This window comes from Alligator mississippiensis, chromosome 4 (assembly GCF_030867095.1).
Source record: "Alligator mississippiensis isolate rAllMis1 chromosome 4, rAllMis1, whole genome shotgun sequence".
Classification (NCBI taxonomy): Eukaryota; Metazoa; Chordata; order Crocodylia; family Alligatoridae; genus Alligator; species Alligator mississippiensis.
Window position 1 is genome coordinate 176,727,809 of NC_081827.1, and position 21,071 is coordinate 176,748,879.

The 21,071-nt window shown below is 40.3% G+C and overlaps 1 protein-coding gene across 5 annotated transcripts in view; it reads left to right on the forward strand.

Moving 5' to 3' along the window:
• Window positions 1–21,071, forward strand: part of UNC80 (unc-80 homolog, NALCN channel complex subunit) — a 202,145-nt gene that overhangs the window by 12,920 nt on the left and 168,154 nt on the right. For all 5 annotated transcript variants that reach the window (XM_019491986.2, XM_019491985.2, XM_059727126.1 and 2 more), the window contains exons 3-9: window positions 3,435–3,591; window positions 6,258–6,556; window positions 8,491–8,614; window positions 11,485–11,558; window positions 12,864–13,003; window positions 16,496–16,757; window positions 20,457–20,591. In XM_019491986.2, coding sequence (XP_019347531.2) covers window positions 3,435–3,591; window positions 6,258–6,556; window positions 8,491–8,614; window positions 11,485–11,558; window positions 12,864–13,003; window positions 16,496–16,757; window positions 20,457–20,591 — 1,191 coding nt within the window. The remainder of the gene's footprint in view (window positions 1–3,434; window positions 3,592–6,257; window positions 6,557–8,490; window positions 8,615–11,484; window positions 11,559–12,863; window positions 13,004–16,495; window positions 16,758–20,456; window positions 20,592–21,071) is intronic.

The following is a 21,071-nucleotide window of genomic DNA, read 5'->3' on the forward strand; positions in this document are numbered from 1 at the left end:
TCTGATGGCTCATGTTCATACTGTGGTCTATTATTACTCTTAGGTAAAACTAGAACTTCCCACACCAGGAGCTGAACCTGGGTGAAAACCAGGAATCATAACTGCTAGACCATATGGGAAACTGTCTGCTCCTCCAATTTTTAGTCCAATCCTCCAATTTTTTGAGGTCTCTCTCAATACTAGCCAATCTATCTACTACTGCCACTAGTCTGATGTCATGCAAACTTGCGGAGGGAGCACTCCATACTATCTTCCAGGCTGTTGATGAAGATACTGAACAAAACAGGCCCCAGGACCAGCCCTTGGGGCACTCCACTTGATACCAGCTGCCACCTAGAAATCGAGTCATTGATTACTACACTTTGAACCCAATGATCCAACCAGTTTTCTATCCACCTTACAGTCAATTCATCCAATCTGTACTTAACTTCCTTGCAAGAATGTTGTGGGAGACTATCAAAAACCCTGCTAAAGTCAAGTTATATCACATCCACTGGTCTCCACATATCCACAGAGCCAGTCATCTTATCACAGAAGGCAATCAGGTTGGTCAGGAATGACATGCCCTTGGTGAATCCATGCTGACTGCTCCTAATAACCTTTTTCTCTTCCAAGTGCTTAAAAATGGATTCCTTGAGGACCTGTTCCATGATTTTTCCAGGGACTGAGGTGAGACTGACCAGTCTGTAGTTCCCTGGATCTTCCTTCTTCCCTTTCTTAAAGATGGGCACTATATTTGTACTTTTTCAATTGTCCAGGGCCTCTTCTGATTGTCATGAGTTTTCAAAGATAATGGCCAGTGGCTCTGCAATCACATCAGCCAACTCCCTCAGTCAACACCATGGACTTGTATGTGTCCAGCTTTTCTACATAGTCCTTAACCTATTCTCTTGCCACTGTTGGCTGTTCACTTTTTTTCCAAACTCCACTGCCAGGTGCAGTAGTTTGGGAGCTGACCTTGCCTGTGAAGTCTGAGGTAAAAAAGGCATTGAGTACTTCAGTCTTTTCCTCATCATCTGTCACTAGGTTCCCTCCTCCATTCAGTAAGGGACCCACACTTTGCTTGATTTTTCTCTTGTTGTGACATACTTGCAGAATGTCTCTCTCTCTTGGCTTTCTTCCACACTACTCACTGGTTCTCTGGCTTTCTGCTTATTTTTTCAGCTAACTGGGGCTCCCATCTATTACACAGTGCACTCCCATGCCCCCTACAGCTTGTCAGGGCTCCCAGCTGGGGAAGTGCCCCATGCCTCCCATAGCTGGGATCCCTGATCAGCTGATTGGAGCTCCCAGCTGCAGGAGTCTCAAACAGCTGAGGGGTGCTTCCAGTATCTGATGAATTAACCAGTTAACTATGTCTTAAGTGTAATGTCTGTCAGGGGCCTAAGATACAAATTGTTATGCATGCAAAGAAATGCAATCTAATCATTGGCTTAATCGTTTCACTCATACCCAGGAAGGCTCTCTTCTCCCGGAGTTAGTTCTTATTTAGACCTTCCATCTGGCTGGTACACTGTGTCATTACAGCTGCCTTCTTCTTTAAAGGACCTTGATTGTTTCTTTTCTTTGTCAGAATAGAGTGCTAGCAGACCCATCAATTTCAACAATCCAGTATAAGGATTCATTTCTCACCTATAAGTACCATATTTAATCACATACTACATGTACTCTGTTCCCAAAAAATTGTACTTCAAAATTGTGGTTCATGTCTTAGGTCCATGTCTTAGAGCTGATTCTTCTGCCTGGAATAGAAGCAGGGAGATGCTGCAAGATGACTACTTCTGCTTTTCCTTGTTTCCCTTCAGCAGCTGCATGAAAGAAGGGGAAAGTCCAGTCTTCAGCAGCAGCTGCAGTTTTAACCCTTTCATAGCTTAATTGTAGCATGGACAGAATCGAATCTTCAGCTCATTCATCCTCCCATTTTTGCTGAGGCAAAAGAAGCCAGTTCTGGTGTGAAAGGGTTAAAATTATAGCTTTTGCCTGAGCAGGAAAGGGAGGTTGAGTGAGTTGAAGATTAGGCTGTATCCTTGCCCCATGCAGCCATAACTGAAAAAAAAAATTATTGCTTCTGCCTTCCCCAAAACAAAGTGTGTCTTATTTGGTTGTGTGGGGTATGTGTGAAAGTATAGCACTAATATTTGTTCATTATTTCCAGGGTCTGATTCACTAGAGCAACACACAGTTGTACATATCTATCAGTACATCCTTCTATGCATCATCTGTTTATAGGAGTTACACAGTCCGTTTTCACTGCTCTTAACTCCACCTATACTCAAATGCTGTCCAAGTGTTTTACCTTACGGAATAAGCTTGTGAAAAGCCTCCTTTCCTGTCCTTAGTGTATATAAAAGAATATCACCTGCTCTGTTGCAGACAGGTTGGTACGGCTCACTTTGGGCTAATTGCCCAGTGTTAATGACTGAATTATAATCAGTCTCCTTTTGTTTTGCTCCTTTGTGATTTAAGCAAAGTTTTGATACCTACTATTCACTTACTTGGAGATGGAATATTATGCCTGGTGCTGAGGGATGAATTTTGTGAATCTGGAGTGATGGTATGTGAAATATATTTTGGGTCATGAATGCCAAAGTTCCTTAGAGCTATGAACATGGCAAAATTGGTGAATCAGCTTGTGAATGCATAGGTAAGTGTATAGCAAGGTCATAGGTTATCACTAATGCACATGTGTGCAGCAGTAACGTCAAAGGAATGTAAATGTATTAATGACCTTTCAGGCCATGTACAAAAGAAAGACTTCTAGAAGTAGCTTGACTATTAGACAATAATAAACTTTCTTAAGACTTGTTCTTTATAAAATAGGTACTGTAGCCCACATTTTACAATGCTTGAGGCAGAAATAATCAATGTGTTGCATCCAATAACCTTAACTGTTTGCAAGTATGTTACAGCATGTCTTTATTATGCATATGGATTAGTTTTGATACTGGGTATGAAAACCTTTCTTAGGGCTTATGTGCCTTTAACAGGCTGCCCTTTATATTATACAAGACCTTCAGGAAGAAATTGAGTCAAATCTTGCTCTTTGTTATACTAATGTAAAAATAGAGCAAGTTCACTGACTTTAACAGAATTATTCCAAATTTACACCAGCAAAACTGTGAGCCAGACTTGACCCTGCATACTTAAATGAGTGTAAAGTGTATGTGATTTATTAATTAAAAAAAGAAGAAGAAATAAGTCATATAATCTCTGAATTCTTCTTCTTAGCACAGAATATCCATCTGTCTAGTGAGCATTAGCTAGAGTCTTTACCTTGTAGGAAAATATTTAAAGAATAGTTTAATTAAAAAGAATTCTAAATTGTATTTTGTTTATCTGCCAGATCACTAGAAGAGCATGTTTCAGTCCCTGCAGTATATGCACTTGGACAATGTATGTATGCATGTTATTTTGTTTCTTTGTCTTTGTTACAGTCTTTTGAAAGAGTTTTAGTGGAGAACAAACTACACGGTCTTTCTCCGGCCCTTTCTGAAGCCATCCAAAGCATTTCTCGCTGGGAACTGGTGCAAGCTGCCTTACCACATGTACTGCACTGCACAGCAACATTGCTGTCTAACCGAAACAAGCTAGGTTAGTACCTACCATAGTTGACCTTCTGTCAAAATGTCACAGCTGTGCTCAGCCTGCTAAAGTCAGGGGAAGGCAACATTTTCTGGCTGAGGGCTGAAATGATCAACCCCAGGCTGGAGGTGGGTGGGAAGGTGGGTGCTAGGACCCCTGCTGCTACTGCTGCTTGTCTCCCCGGCAGCATGAGGAAAGCTCCCACTGCCAATATTTGTCCCTGCAACAGCACAGCGAGAGAGCTCCCACAGAAGGTGCCCGCTGCTGCCAATTGCTGCCAAAGCCCCACATCCATAAGTCAGATCCAAAGCCTGTGGGTTGTAGGTTGCTGACCACTACCATAATGTATGAACTCCCAAACGTTTAAACTGTGCTTTAGCTCAGTTAAGTGTTATACATCTTAATCCCATACTTTCATTTACAGTGGCCACTTCTATATGAGACACTGCCTCTGCAGTTGTTGCTCCATAGTCATTTAGTACTTGTATAAAATTTTTCGTGATGCTGACTGCACAGTAGCTTGTGACTACTGTTCAGTAGCATTGTGTGGCAGGAAGCATGTTGCAATGCTACTGCGCAGTAGTTGCGGGCTACTGTGCAGTCAGTGTCTCATGTAGACACAGCCACCGTGAAATAGGAGAAGTGATAGTGAAGTAAATGGAATTACAGTAATTTTATGGATGGGCCACTAAGCTATATGGAGATCTGTGAACAGTTGCTTCTCAGGCATTTTCTCAGTGATGTGGAGTCCAATCCTGCTAATCCATATTTGCATAGCTTACCTGGACAAATAGTCCCATTAAATGGGACTATTTATATTAGTAAGGATTTTTCACTTGAGTAAAATTGAGCAGGATTGGCCTTTCATTGTTTCTGTTAGTCCTCTTCATTTGGATCCCCACAAATATTATCCAATTTACATATAGGCCTAGTCAAATTAATGACTGTTTTTGTCACATGTTCTTGTGGCCCCTGATTACTTTGCTGACAGAACTCTGGATAACAGAGTAATAGGAGTTTGGTGTATTTAAAACTCAAGTACAGCTAAAATAATGGAAAGAACCATGGACTTCTTGCAAATGGAAAGCAAAAGCAAACTAAGAAAATCCAAAATTCCTGTAGAACTGGAGATTCAGTCATGCTGAAATAGTTGTAAAAAAATTAATATTTTCTAATCGGTTTGGAGTTCTTTAGCATCATACCTTTCATTTTTGTTTAGGAGAAATCTTAACCCTTGATCATTCTGTGTGTGTGAATGGGACTGAAAGGATATAACTGATACAAAATATATCCACTAGGGTTTCATTTGTCTACATTTTCCTTATCAATGGAGATATTTTTATTTATATAAGGAATTGCCCAACCAACCAAGTATGAATCCCGTTCTGTTTAGTGCTACACTGAAGCAGTCACAGTACAATTGTCTCATCAATTTTTGTTCCCTTCAAGTCCTAGATTTTGTTTAACATTAAGATAATGTGTGTACAAGTTAGCACATGTTGCTATGGGTGAACACGTGTGTCTGTTGCTATGAAAAGGAAGGGGAATACCATAGATTCATCATGTTGATGTCGATGCAGAATAAAAAAATATGAAAAGAAAGGTTACAAATGATCAAGCACTCTAGAGTAATGAGTGGACACATATGACCAGCTCTCCCATGTAGGCCACCTTTGGTAGGCATTATTGCAAAACTTGACTATTAGGGTGTCTATACCAGGGTTGCTAGCCCTCCAGGATTGCCCTGGAATCTCCAGGAATTAGATAGAAATCTCCAGGAGACTGGTGAGATTCACCCAGGAGATAATGATAGGGCATTCATTAAAATAAATGTTAAATTGGATGTATACAGTAGTCCAGTGGGTATTTAAAATGTAATAATAATGAACATTTGCCTTCCTGATATAAAGTCTATGCACCAAAATCTGTAACTGATATACACAATCATGCGGGCACGTTCATGTTGTAAGTCGTAGACACGTTGGTGTTGTCTCTTGTGGGAACGTTGGCAAGAGAATAGATTCTCCTGAAATAGATTCCAACAGAGTTGGCAACCCTATAGTCTATACACATGCTTGGGGGCGGGGGGGGGGGGGCACATTTTACTTAGATCATCTAACTAAAACGCTGCTGTGTTACTTGTATTCAGCATCCTGCATTTCAAAATGGCCACGGGAGCACTTTAACTAAAGCTCATTCAATGAGTTTTAGTTAAATTGCCCTGCCATAATTTTGAAACATGGGATGCTGAATACAAATCAGAATGCTCCAGCCAACTCAATTAATTGAATTTCCTCTGATATGTTCTAATGTAGGGGAACCTGTTTGCATTGTTCTATTCTACCTATATGCCCCAAAGTGACATTGATTAGGAGAGCAGTGTAGCTATACCTAACCTTCTTAGGGGTAAATTTCCTCTAGAGTGGGAAGACTTACATTGGGTCAAGGCTTTCCATCATGTTTCAGCTTATTCTGGAGTAAACATGTCACATGCCTGCACTCACAGCAATCAGATTGCAGTAGAAATGAAAACTGTGAATCAGGTATATTTATCCAAGACATAATAACACTTATATAACTTGACACTTTTAATGTGGGAATAAGATTTTCAAAGGCAAAGAGGGAATGCATATATGGCGACACTACACATGCAATACTGTATATGTTTTATCCAGGACATCAGGATAAGCTTGGAGTAGCGGAGACTAAGTTGCTTCACACTCTCCACTGGATGCTGTTGGAGGCTCCTCAAGACTGCAGCAATGACCGATTTGGAGGAGACCGAGGCTCCAGTTGGGGAGGGAGTAGTAGCGCCTTTATTCATCAGATTGAAAACCAGGGATCGCCAGGACACCCCAGACACAGCATCTCTAATGATGAGGAAGAGAATAACAGGAGGAGGTTCTTTCAGAATTCCATGGCTACGGTGGAGCTCTTTGTGTTCCTGTTTGCTCCATTGGTCCATAGAATTAAGGTAAGTGGAGCTCTTCAGGTAGTGGTAATTGGTGATACCAGTAGAAAGAGAGGCTGTGATTCTGCCTTCCATTGCTACCAAAGGTCATAATGTTGGCTAAAGAATTTAGTATATGGTGTACAACTTTGCTGCCTTTACAGAAGACAGCAATCATATTGCCATTGAAAGTAAACTCAGTGACATTAGCAAGGGTTGTGGCATTGGGTACATTACGTGGACAAAATATCCAAACTGAGGCATCTGCATCTAGTTATACCTATGTACACTGCTGGACTGGTCATCAGTAATACTGAGTACTGAAACCAGTGGGAGCTGAGGGTATAAAGATCTCAGAAAAGTGTCTCAAATTAGGCACACAAATTAGCGAAAACGTTTGGTGGTATTCTGTCTGTAATTCCCTGTCTCTAAAATGGGGTTGAGAATACCTCATGCGGTTTCTTGTAAAAATAAAATAATTATTGTAAAACAATAGGATATCATCAGGAGGAGTGCCTTTGAGAAGCCCATGAGGAAATCAATCATTCTGTTCTAAGAGCAAGGTTTGAATAGTGTACAGTGACTACTGTCCCTTCATTGCAATGAATGTGAAGGGATCCATGGAAAAACAAATGTCATCATGTAATTGAAGAATGTATCCTAATACATTTGTACAAAGGAGATAAATTAAGGTTTAATGTAATGATCTGGCGTATTTTCACCAGCCTACCTTGTTTTGCCTCTGAAGGCTGTTTTTTACTACAGCAACATAGTGCAGCTTTGCTGGTAAAGTGAACTGATATTCCTGCACCGTTAAAGTGCTCTTAAGCTAGGTACAGACATCCAAAAAGCCCAAGGTGGAATCCATCTAAGTTATGCTGTTTTCTGTAAGTTTAGATACATAGCAAACAAAACAAACATTCACCCTTTGGTGGGAGGAGCAAATCTTAGACCGGGTTCTGCCATTTTTAAATTAGTCCATGTGTGCTGAACTTCTGTTCTGTTACAGGTGTAGACTGGTTTCTGATCACTTATACCAGTAAAAGTGTAATGTCTGTACCTGGCTAGTGCATACAGGGCCTTTGTTTAAATATATTCAGACTTGGTCCATAGTTCTGTAAAGATTGGCTGTACTTGTAACTTTACTTATGTAAATTGTTCAATTAGAGGAGCCCACAGGAGTAAACTAACATGCATGAATAAATCTGCAGCCTCTGTGTGTTTAATTTTTTTAAAAGATATTTTTTTAAGAGGAGGAAGAGTGGTGGGGAGTTATATGTAATATATAATAGAAATGATATTGTTTGCTGGTGCCTGAATTCCTCAGAGACCTCAGGAACAATATCTTGCATTTGAAAGCTTGTCTAATTTTATCCCAACTACATAGTTGGTCCAATAAAAGATATCACCCAAATAAATCCTTGCCTCTTCATAATTTCTGGACCATCATGGCTACAACATTGCTTCTACATTTTGTAAACTGCCCATGCTTTCTAAACAAATATTTGGAAAAACAGTGAGTTTGGAAGGGATGTTGTAGCTGTGATGGTCCTGAAATTGTGTGACGCAAGGACTTTTGAGCATGGTATCTTTTATCGGGCCAGCTGTGTAGTTGGGAGGGGCTTGTGGGTGGCCTGGTACACTTCTTCAGGTCTCAGGTATTGGATCTTTGGTCACCCTTACTATGGTTTAGCCTTTTACTATGGTTTCCATATTATTGTATTACAAATCCACTACACAAGACTGCAGTATATTTTCTGAATAGTTACTGAGGTGGCTTTTGGCCATTTAGTTATTCCATGTAAGAAGTGCATACTGTGATCATTGTTATTTTTTTCAAGGTCCATGTAACAAGGGTGACCAAGGTCCAGAAGGGGGATAATCAGCTCAGAAAACAATGCTTTTCTGAGTTAGCCTGACTAATTCAAATGTTGTATGATCCCCTTGTGTCTCTTCAGGAGTCTGACCTAACTTTTCGGCTGGCCAGTGGCCTTGTTATTTGGCAGCCCATGTGGGAACACAGGCAGCCTGAGGTTTCTGCCTTCACTGCTCTGGTTAAACCAATTAGGAACTTTATTACAGGTGTGTGGCATGCTGTATTGTTTCAGATATTGACAACCAGAAACTCTCCTTGATGCAGTATGGATGTCTGAGCTCTATATGCTATGTGCTTTCTCAAAAATAAACATTTTCTCCATGGCCAGATCCACATGCAGAAATTGCACCAATTTAATTGCAATGCCAATACAATTAAATGGATACAACTTGTGTGTGGAGATAAGCCCACAATTTAAATAAAAATCAAAACTAACAGGCTATAATCAGCCTGGAGACAGATGAATCTGCTATAATTTCAGTAAGTGGAACCACCTCTCCCTCACTCTGGTACCAAATCTAGCTCCATTAAATTTTTTGTTATCGTTTGTCAGTTTTTAGTTTCTTTGCTACCCTGTTGGCTTTGCATACACAGGTTGTAGAGCTTAACTGAAAGTGCCATGGCTTTACAAAATGGCTTAATATCACATCTTTTAATTAAATTGATGCAATTTCTGTCTGTTGGCAAATCCTTAAAAGTAAATGTATCTGATAGTGTCAGTATGGGGTTGAGACATCTGCTTCTCATTACTGTCATGTACCTGTAGTGCTAGGTGCCTTATTTCCAGAAACCCAATTATACAGGTTTGTGCAAGGAAAAAAGAAAAATTGCGTAAGACAACCAAATCCTCAATAGTTATAACTCAGTGTGCTCTGATTACTTTTTAGTAGTTTTTAACAGCTGACAAGTTGATCCATGCATTTAAAATTGTTCTGCAATTAAATAAATTCTCTAATGTCACAATATTTTCTGTAGCCTTTGTCATTTCAGAGTTTTTTAAGGTGGTTTCTCTCAAAGCCAACCAGTATTTGCATAACCGTTTAATGGAAGAAAAGAGAAAACATTGCTTAGGTAGAATGTAGGGTGGGGTAGCACTTAAGACTGTCTCTGAGAGGCCTTAGCTCTCATAGACAACAGCCTGCTTCATCAGATGTTACAAAGTAGGTTGTTGCCTATGAAAGCTCATGCCTCTCTGAACTAGTTAATCTCTAAGGTGCCACCCTCCCCTACCCTCTGCCTGACTTCAGACTAACATAGTTGACCACCTCTGTTCTTATGTAAAATATCATTTTCTGTCAGTTTTGTATCTTTCTTTCTGAGTGGCTGAGAATAAGTAGAAGCCAGACTGGCAACACCCTTGTAGCGATGGGGAAGATAATAATGGGCACATCTACATGAGATGTTTACTGCACAGCTGATTAATTAACTGCTTAGTAAATGTCTCAGCATCTACACGTGTACCCCTATCAGGGTGCATGAAACTGCAGCAGGGTAGTACTTGTAAAATACAAATAAAATACAAGTACTACCCTGCCGCAGAGTTTTTTCATGCATAGCAGCACACGTGTAGATGCTGCCCTAGCTACCTGGGGCACAGCACGTAGAGCCTGCTCTGGCCAGGATGACCCCCTGGGTCCCTCGCCAGCCCAGGCTGCACCAACCAGGCTCCACATGCTATGCATGAATAAACTGGAACGATATTCTCCACAGTTTTTTGCTCCCAAGCACATGCTCAAATGGCATTCCCAGGAGCAAAAAACTCCAAAGCAATAAGCCCCAGAGTTTATTCATACACTTTAATCACATGTGTAGATGCACCCACTGAGACTAGCAGCTATGTGTTTTTAACAGAAAGAGGCAAAGCAATAGTCAGTGTAGTGTCTCTCCCCAGCCCAAGTCCTGACTTGAGCATTTATATAGTATTGTTTCACAAGACAAAAGGCAAGCTAGTGACTTAGGACCTGAATCTGTTCTCACATATTTTAGTGGGTTACCCCTAATTTATGGTAGCATAAAATGGGCTCAAAGGCAGGTGCTTGGGCTTTCTGGGTATTTGGAACTGATGGCATTTTTCTGTCTCTGTCAAAGGTAGACTGGTCATGTTCAGTAGCTGGCTGAGCAGTGAAATGACTGGATGGTCCAAAAAGATTGCTTTAAACACGAGTAGACATGTAGGCTGTTCTAATGTAATCCAGAAGCTCACAGACCCTTAGAACAGCCAAGAATAGAAAAAACCAACAGCATATTGGTTTGAAGTTAAACTGAAGCATAGATTCTGCAGTACATTATGGAAGCTGTAGTTTGAGTCCTTCACGTTCCTTTTCTTCTCTATCAGCTGTACTCCTTGGCCCAGCTGCCTTTCCCATAATCTTAATGTTTCTATGATGGGGTATGTGGCTTGGCCAGAGGAGGGAACCACAGTTCATCATGGACTATGTGGTCCAGCCAGAGAGCCTGTCCCTTAACACAGGGGTGGCCAACCTGTGGCATAAGTGCCACAAGTGGCATGGACAGCCTTTGTGTGTGGCAAATGGCAGATCAGGGAGGAGGCAGATAGGGCAGAAAGCAGAACAGTACGTGTGGAGGGGACACAGGACAAGGAGCAGAAAGAGCAGTTGATCATGTAGAGGAAGGGGACATGACACATTTGCCAAGAAGTTTGGCTGCCACTGCTCTAAGAGACAAGGAGTGTGAAGCATACAAATAACAGTTCTACATTATGCTGCAGGACCTTAGATACCTTAGGCAGATGCAGTTTAATGTCCAAATGACAGAATGATATGCTTCAGCTCAATTCAACAACCAAAATTATTTTTAAAGGAACGGATTAACAGCTGACAATTTTTAATCAAGCAGCATTTCTTGAAGAAAATAGTATTTTTTCCCCAAAGCTGTGTTTTTTGTCAAAAAAATAATTTCAACAATTCTATTTCCCAGCAGTTAGTGCTACAACAGTAGGGATGCTACAACAGTAGGGATGCTTATAATATGTTTTGTTTACAACAGCAAATAGTTTATTTGTTCAGTTAATACAACAAAAGCTTTAAAGGTGTTTTAAAATGTTTTCCTTCATCAGCCAAGAGAAGTTCTCCAACCAACAGTCAGAGCTTGTCTTGTGAATCCCCGAATCTGGACACTGGGCACACAGAGGTAAATTCAGCCCTTTATGGCTAAACAATCAAAAGGGGAGAGCTGTGGGGTAACAATATCTGTTCAACTAAAATGGATGGGTTGGGAATCTCTCAGGGAAATTTTGCAATGACAGCTACAAGGGTTATCCTGCAGTTTGGATTGCTTTAATTCATTTATAAACAAAAATATGCAATAAATTAGTTAGGCATGTGTTGGATTAACCAACCAGATCTCCAAAGCCCCTTAATATTTTTCTACTTTCATAGTTTCATAGTTGGTAGGGTCGGAAGGGACCTGAGGAAATCATCTAGTCTGACCCCCTGCTGTGGCAGGAAAGAGTGCTGAGGTCAAACGACCCTGGCCAGATGTTCATCCAGCCTCCTTTTAAAGATCCCCAGGGTAGGAGCCAGCACCATTTCTCCTGGAAGTTGGTTCCAGGTCCTAGCCGCCCTGACAGTGATACTTAAGTGTTCTAAAATTTTATTATTTGTTTCTGAGGCTTGCTCCCTGTAAGGAAGGTGTTTGAAACCCAGGGCCATGAGTCAGCACCAGATAGTCAAAGCAAGATAGGCAATGAGAAGATGGAGTAGAATAGCATTGATATTATAGAAATGTACAAAGAGCTGTGAAGAATGCTGAGGAGAATGACTATGGATTATTCAGTGGAAAGTCACATTTTGGTGATTCAGGACTATAAAGGTGCACACCAACCAGCCTAGATTATTCCACATTCAAATGCTGTTACATCCTGCCCTTCCTTCCCTCCTGTCATTCTCTTATTTGTGGTACCTTATCATGCAGGAGTCCCTGCCCTTGCTTGCAAGCAGTAGTTATTCACATTGAAGTCAAGGGGGCTCCATGCAGATGTAGGAATCTGCCTAGGCAAACTAAGATATATCATTAAAGCCTTCACTTTTACATTTTTTGTGACAAGTGCCATGTCTTGCCATATGTCAGGGGCGGGCAGTTATTTTGGGCAGAGGGCCACTTACTGAGTTTTGGCAAGCCATCAAGGGCCGCGTGACAAGCAGCCCAGGGCAGATAAATATTAATTTTCTAAATTTTTTAGGGGCCTTGTGGGCCGGATAGAATGGCTTGGCGGGCTGCAACTGTCCCGCGGGCTGCATTTTGCCCACCCCTGCCATATGTCCATTCGGCATGGCGTAGCTCAATGAGTCCACAATCCCAATTCAGTCCCTTTAGTGCGATTGTAACATAAACAGTGCTAATATCTGGACACCTATCTGATCATACTAAGAAAGCAAACATGCAAGAGACAGAGATGTTTTGAAATATACTTCTCTCTGCTGAAAACACCCTAAGGGTCTCCAGGTGGTGTGTGAAACAGCCCAACCAGATTCTGTACCTCATAAGGCTACTATTTCAGCATGTCACCGTGGAAACTCCTTGGATGGAAGTGTATCATCTCAAACATCTCAGGACAGAGGCCCCCCACGTCCCAGGTAAAGATTTCTTTTGCAAAAAGGGCTCCTTTTTTTGGTATAACTCTGTTGTGGATGTTTGTTACAAGTTCAGCTCCATGGGCAATCTTCAAAGGAGATGAGTCTATGAGAAAACTTTGGCTATTCAGCTTAAACGGTAGCATCTCTGATTTTTAATTTGACAAGCCCCTGATTAATGCCTGGTCTTGGAAAAGATGGTGGCCACCACATGGGTTATGTTATCTAATTTAGACATACCTTCAGCTGGTCTGTTAGGATTGCTCTTAAATGCAATGGGAATACAACTCTTACATTTGGGTGTTTGACGTTTAAAAAAAACTGGACCCTTTGATCTCTGGCTGGGATCTATCCTAAATTTGGAAGATGGATCTCTTTTGGCAGGCATCAAAGCAAATTCTCTTCCTCTTTGGGAGACAGTTTTTGTAAAATCTCCTTTGTGGTGCTGCTTGTCCACTTGGTCCATTAGCTCTTCCTAGGCTGCTGTTCAGTTCACTCACTACAACTTCCTGGGGAGAACAGCTATTGAAACCTTTTCTCACCTCTCTGCCTTAAAGGCCCTTGACAGAGAGTTCAAGCTTGGGAGTGTAAAATTAAACTCCTAAACACATATTAGGCGTAGAAAGATGTGACCAGATTTCAGATGTCCTGGGTTGTCTTCAGTTCAGGACTATTTGTGAGTAAGTACTGTCTTCTGAAAATTTCACCATATTTTTAGGAGGCTCTATATGGATAAGGAAATCCTAACTCGCTTCCTTTTTTGAAAATACCCTGCTTCACTTTTAGTTCCACTGAGAAATTTCACATCCCAAGTATTCTGAGTTGAAAAAGTCTCCCTTTGCATTTCACCCCTTCCTTTGGGCTAGATTGGGACTTGGACTACAATGATTGTAGCTGTTTATTCAAAATACCATAGTTACTTACATATCATGCAGACCTTTTGCCCCAAAATCAGCCCCCCCAAATTTGGGGTGTGCATCTTAAGCAGGGAAGCTGATTTTCTGCCCACAATAGAAGCACCCCACTTCGATTCCCATTCTAGCTTTGCTTCCTGTTCACAGCAGCCATGGCATTTCTGTTCAGGCAGCTGAGGGAAGCAGTTGACTTTAATGGCTCATTGTTGTTCACTCCACAGCTGTTAATGATTTTCTCTCCTTTTAATGGTTCCATTAATCAAACTAACCTTTCTTCTGGAAATGCTGGTGTCTTTTAGCTATTCCTGGTCTTTCTTCTCCTATTTCATAGACTTTTTTTAGCAGTTTCAAATCATAGACACACCCACAGAGACCAGTGTCAAGTGGCGGCTAGGTTTCAGCTGTTGGTTAAACTGGAAAGGGAGGACAAATCAGCTGAAGATTAGGCTCTGTCTCTGCTCTATGCAGGCATCACTTTGGAAAACTCTGTTTTCCCCTTCATTCCCCCAAACAAGGTGCATGTCTTATTTGGGGTGAAGGGGTAGTAGATGAAAGATTGTGGTACATTTTGTCACCTACTGAAAGGGAAAAGCTGCTCTTCATGGATCTGATCCAATTAGGAATCTTTCTGTGGACATGAAAGGTTTTGTACTGGCCCCTATATGAATTTTCTGGTTTTATTTCATTTTATTAACATGAGCCAGGGAAACAACAAAGTCAGTTGTTAATTCTCATTAAGAATTGTTTTTCTGAATGTAAACCATTTCTTTTATAGTCTGTCGCTCCATGAGAGCACGCATATACACACGCACAACATGCACACAAAGAATAAGGGCACAGCAGCTCTTTAGACGACAGTCAGGTGATGTGTTTGTCAGGCTCAGGCTCTGGCTCATGGTTACTATGGAGATGAAGCTTCAGACAGGCTTTAATGTCTCTTCATGTACAGAACTCATTGATAAGTTAAAACTGAGCTGAGAGCTTTGGTTGCCAAGCAACAGACAACTCAGAAACAAATGTTGTTTTTTCCACTTACCAAGAACCACAGTATTCCTTTGTCCTTGGACCTAGGGCTAAATAAAAAAACTACCCTCTCTCCCTACAAGCAGAGGCAATAAGTTTCTACCTAAATGAACAAAAGGTTTGATTTTTTAAAAAAGAAAGAAACACAGATTTTAAATTCTGTTTTTTAGAAACTCATGCAGCAAATTTCAGGCTTATCCTGATGCTGGATAATTATCTGTTTCTTAAGTTCTTCATTGCAACTGATTCTCTGCAATATTAAAATCCATCCTTCTCCTGACTCTCTGGTTCTGCTGTAGAAATAGTCGTAGCAATCAAGGCAGGTACTTCACAAGGAGAACACCCCCGTCCTTTGGGCTTGACTGGGATTTTGGGTGCATTCCCTGCTTATTCCTTCCCTTGAGTAGGTAGGCAGGGAGGGATATAGAATGGAGTAGAGACTGGCCTGTAGCCCTTGCCAGTCTGTGCAGCTGAGCTAGCATTGAGGGTCTAGCTGGACAGGTTTTATTCCTTGCCTTGGGATGCTTCTGGTCTGTCTGAGCTGTGTACCAATCTTTTTTACAGGTTCTGTCCTATGCATACAGTTTTGGATTTTCTGCTAAAAGCTTTACTGTCAGGTTGGTGGGAAAGGGTTGATAGTGTTTTTAATTTAAAAACTGGTTACTTTCTGTTTATTTTTTAATGTTTTTAAGTCACCAAAAACTAGCATCATATGTTATCCTGACTGCTATTTTCCTAGTTCATTAAAATATTTGCATTTTTAGACTGAATGTAGGAACACAAGCTGACATACAGGGTTCAATCTTCAAAAACGAAGTTCCTTTAAAATAGACCTAAGGGAGTTGTGTAAGGTCCATTTACAGATGCTGGCAGCAAACCAAGCAGTTTTTCAAGTTTTAAATTAACACATTCCTCCAGGATACATCCTTCCTAGCCACCCTGTCTACAAGTGCACAGCTTTGACAGAATTGAGACAAAAAGTATTTACTGCAAACCTTTCACTCAGCTACTCACCGAGATGCCTAAAAACTCCATTTCAAATTGTTTAAATTGTTTTCCAGAAAAGCACCTAAGCATGAACGTAATTTTAAACAATAGATTAGGTCCAAAGTAGTTGGCAGAATGATTCATAGTTTCAGGTTCAAATATTGCTTTCAGCCCAAGCAGGAGAAGCTGCAGAAACATCTGCTTCTCTACAGATGCCTGGAAAACCAGAGCGCCTTAAGATACTCTCTTTGACCTGCCAGTTGCTAGTAAAGCACATTGGTCCTGGTGGCAGCATGAAAACTTCTGTATTTGCCTCTCTCAAACAACTTCTTAGTGACCAGTGCAGGCATCATTAGCCTAGCTTTCTAGGTGACTGGCCTGTTTGCCAAAGTGGGGCATAGCATAACAAGTTTCCCTCTGTTTTAAAGAACCCTTTAGAAGAGATGGAAATAAAAGTTCTAGCCTTTTTTCTAAAACAGACCAGTATGTATTTAGAAAGCAGTGGGTATCTAGACAGAGCACAGGCCTTGGGCAGGGTATTTTCTAAAATGGCTTTTATTTTTCATAACAGGATTTCTGTGGTGATCCCGCCATGCCAAAAGTCCCGCTATGCCACTTATTTTGATGTGGCTGTGCTCCGTTGTTTGCTGCAGCCCCATTGGTCAGAGGAGGGTACACAGTGGTCTCTGATGTACTATCTGCAAAGACTGAAGCATATGCTACAGGAAAAGCCAGAGAAACCACCTGAGCCAGAGATCACACCCTTGCCAAGACCCCGCAGCAGTTCAATGGTGGCTGCTGCACCCTCTCTGGTAAATACGCATAAAACTCAGGTAAGCAACTGCTACATAAAAATAACCTTGGTACTTCTGCAAAATAGTAGCTGAATTATTAGTAATGTCTCTTTAGTATTAGCTATAATTACAGTGTCTGTGATCAGATCACTTGGAGTGTGGACAGTGCCCTTATGCGGATGTCAAAAGTAGTCTTACTGCCTTTGTACTGGAATTCAGCGTGCAGGTCTGATTTACCTTTATGCTATAAAGCCATGCCAGTTGAAACTAAAGGAATGAGATGATCAAAGTCTCTGTATGACATTCTGTTTGGAGAAAGAAACAAAACACAAGGCCACCTTCTTTGAAATGCTGCAACAGACTTAAAGCACTGTGGAGTTGAAGAAAAGCAAAGTAAAGACTCTCTAGATTGTTACATGCCTCAGTCCTCTTCTTCCTTTCATTGTTCATTTTGCTCTACAAAAGTCAGGGCTGATTTCCCTGCTGCAATAAAGGCCTCTTCTGAGTAGCTGGACTCAAGTCTTAAATAAATAAATAAAAAGGATTTCAAAGAGAAAGATCTCCATTTAATCTTCCTCGTCATTTTTGCTACATTTAGGATGTGGTCTCTCTATCCTATAGACTGGAGCAGAAGATACATTCTACAGCTTTGTTTCATAGTGCAGAATTTTCTCTGCTGTAGAACTCTATAGCAAATTTCAAAAATACATAATTTTCTACTAACGGTGTTGCCAACTCTGTTAATTTTTAAAAGATGTCTCATGTTATTTGCTGTTTTTTTCATCTGCAAAGGATCCCTTCATGCTGTTCATGTTCACAAACCTGCTTGTAAAATACATTTGGTAATTTACAGGTAGATGTAACTGCTTTTAAAATGCTGTGTTTTGGGCATTTGCTTTAGCCATTGTTGCAAGTACTCCTTGTCAGTCACATCCATTTTGTTATTCTCTGTGGATTGCAGTCCCTTTTAAACTTCTGTGACTCCAGACAAAACAGTATTGCAGACAGCTGGAGTTTCAGCTTTGTTTCATGTATTTATCAGGGACCACACCCTGTCTGGGACTCTCTACAGTGCACAGAGACCTCTAGTCCCTGAATCATGCACTGCAAGTAAACATATTACTCTACAGCAGACCATGAGCAACAGAGGCAGATAGGATATGCTGAAGGTTTTTAACCAGAGAAATGGAAGGAGTCACACTTTTCTTTATTTCTCTGCCTGCTTGGTCTTTCTTTTTCTCGAACTAAGGATTTGCAAACTAAGTAATCAGTGTTTTATTATGGAGCCATGATACGAGCTTGAAACAGCAAGGTAGTGGCATAGTCATCATGCTCTCTTGATTGACTTAATTCCAATGATAACTTTTGCAATGGAAAATAAAACTCGCAAAGTATTAGGACCCAGTGCTCAAAATGAACAGATTTGAACAAGCAGCCCCAAACTCATTCTGAGTTCATGTCTCCCTTTATTTAGGGCTTTATTCAGCAAAATAGGTGGCAGAAACAGTACCAGAGTTGATAATATACTTTATCTGCTATTCAGTAGTTTTTGTCTTCATCATCTGATATTAGACACTGCAGAAGAAAGGACTTCTCAGAAATCAACTCAGGGCAGGCAAAGAGATGTAATAAAGAACTTGAAAGTATATAGGAAGAATAATTTCTTCCATCTCTTTAAACTTTAGCACATTTGTCACACTGACTGTTTATGTGTGATATCAAATTTAAAATATAATTTTACAGCAAATTATTTCTGAGCAAATGAGTATACAGTTGCATACAAACACTTCTAGTTCACTGTCTAGTGAACTGAAATATATATTAGAAAATATCTCATTCAGCAGGAAATTGAAAACGTTTCGTGATCCCTGTTGCATAACATAATAGCTACTAAATGGAATACAAGTCAAATGAATACCTTCTTCATGACTCTAGTTGGTGACTCTTGTTGAAAATGTTTCAATACCAACAAAGCAATATAAAGAAAAACCTGCATTGCACCTGTATGCAGTAAATCCAGCATAGGGGACAGAAGCAAGACACGAAACCTCTGTGGCCTTGCAGTAACACTGTAGAGATGAAGAATGAAAGCTTAAATTAAACATAAGACTAGTACCGCTGTAATGACTGGATGCCATGCTAATTTAAACTGAAGAGTTCTAAGGATAACACTTGGAAGGTCACAAAAATATTAATGGGCTGGTAGTTATATCCATGCAGGAGGATAGCAAACAAAGATCTATAGTACAATCCTCTGTACTAATTTGATTTTTCTTATTAGGCAAATCCTCCTCAGGGCAGATGCTCTGTTTTATGTGCTGTGTAGCAGCCAGCTAGCATGGTTGGACCCAAGTCTTGTTGTGTGCTTTTGGCTAACTCAGCACAAGTAATAGTACAGAGATTCAGTTATTGATGCGCAATAACAATCCTGACTTAATTTTCTAGGCCTTTTATAGATGTTATGTTTTTCTAGGTTTAATCCAGACTACAGCCATCATAATATACATGTGAACATTTGTAGTCCGAATTAAAATTGGCTGTAGAGTGAATTAGATAATTCTCATTGAATGAGGATTAAAGTTAATGCAGACTAGGGCAGTCCAAACTAGGCACTTTAAACTGTATTAATTAACCTGTATATCTTGCAGGTATCTAGGGCTTACTCTTGCTCATGCCCAACACCAGGTGTAGCAAGTGAGCACAGGTTTGTGGCTCTGATTGTGATGGTGGGCAGTGTCTAGTGCCCCCCGCCACCTCTACTGCACAAGTGCAGAAATGCACAAAAACCTCCCTGATGGTCAATGATAAACTATTAACCCTTAATTCAAATTGAAATTCAAATTGAAATTTGATTCAAACTGTGTGATGCAAATCATTTAACACAGTTTAGAAAACAGTGATCATATCTACAAAAGGCCCTAGTGTCTACCAGCTAAAAGGATCCAAAGCATTTCATAAACCACGAGCTTATTCCTTGAAGTGGCAGCCAGAGATATTAGTGAGAGTAGAGGGTACTCAGCGCCAGGATTATGTCCTATTTATCACATTTATTAGGGTGGTGTCACACGTTCAATAGCTTGGTCTTGCCAGAAACTTAACTGCCTGCATACCTCAGCTAATTTGATTATTTCTGCTGACTTCAGCTGGACCAGTTGAATTTTTTATTCTGCAGCAGGATAGTACTTGTATTTACAAATACAATCCTGCTGCAGAGTAAATTAGTTTACTCCAGCCTAATAGAGGTGCACATGTAGATGTGCAATGTTTACTGCAGAGCTAATTAGTCTACTGCACAGTAAAGGTGTTGTGTAGATGTGCCCAGTATGTACTTGACTCTTAAATAAAACTCTTTTCAAAGGAAGGTAATAATAACTAGCCACAACTAATATATACTGGTAAAACAGACTCTGAGAGGTGAACTGCCCTGCCCAAGTTTACAAAATGTGTTAGTAGCACAGGAGGGAGCAAACATCAAATTTCCTGACTTCTGTCTACTGCTCTATCTATTGGACCATCATTCATAATTGATGCCTTTTTTGGTGGTATAATGATCAAATATTTCGCCACAGCAAAAATAACAGAAGTCTTGAAATCTCGTTTATCTTCATATGGGAATATTTTTTGATGAAATTAAGTTCTTTCTTTATAGCTGTCTCCTAGCATAGGTGATCTATGGATATAGGATATCTTATCAGCTATTTCTTCTTTTGTTGTACTGTTTTCTTGTGGTGGCTGAAGGATCTCACAATGAAATGCAACGAAGAAGAAAAATCACTCAGCACTGAGGCCTTTTCCAAGGTATCACTGACCAACCTGCGCAGGCCAGCAGTTCCAGATCTCTCCACAGACCTAGGAATGAACATCTTTAAGAAGGTGATAAGAATTATAACTAACTACATTACAGTATCATCATCTATAATACTTAAAGGCCTGTACTGACTCTGTGGTCAGGTTGAATGTGGGATTTGAATTTGTTTTCTTTTGAAGGAAATGTCTATCTGGGCATGTCATATCCATGAATGTATTCATATTTTCTATATGGTCCCAGACTGAAACCTTTACTCAGATAAAACTGCTACTGAAATCAATCAATGTATTTTCGTTTTTTCCACAGGGGAGTTAATTTTGTGATCAGATCCTCAAAATAATATTAATCGGAGTAGCACTCAATTTCAATGAATTAACCTGATTTTTACCCCACCAAAGTATCTGTGTCTCCACTATTGAGGTCCTTAGTACAGTTTTGAAGATACAAATTAAAATCCCATCTTGTGATGAAACAAAAAGCACTAAATCAAATAAGATTGTTTGATTCCCTGCATGATAACGCAGGAAAAGATGTAGGGAAAGACA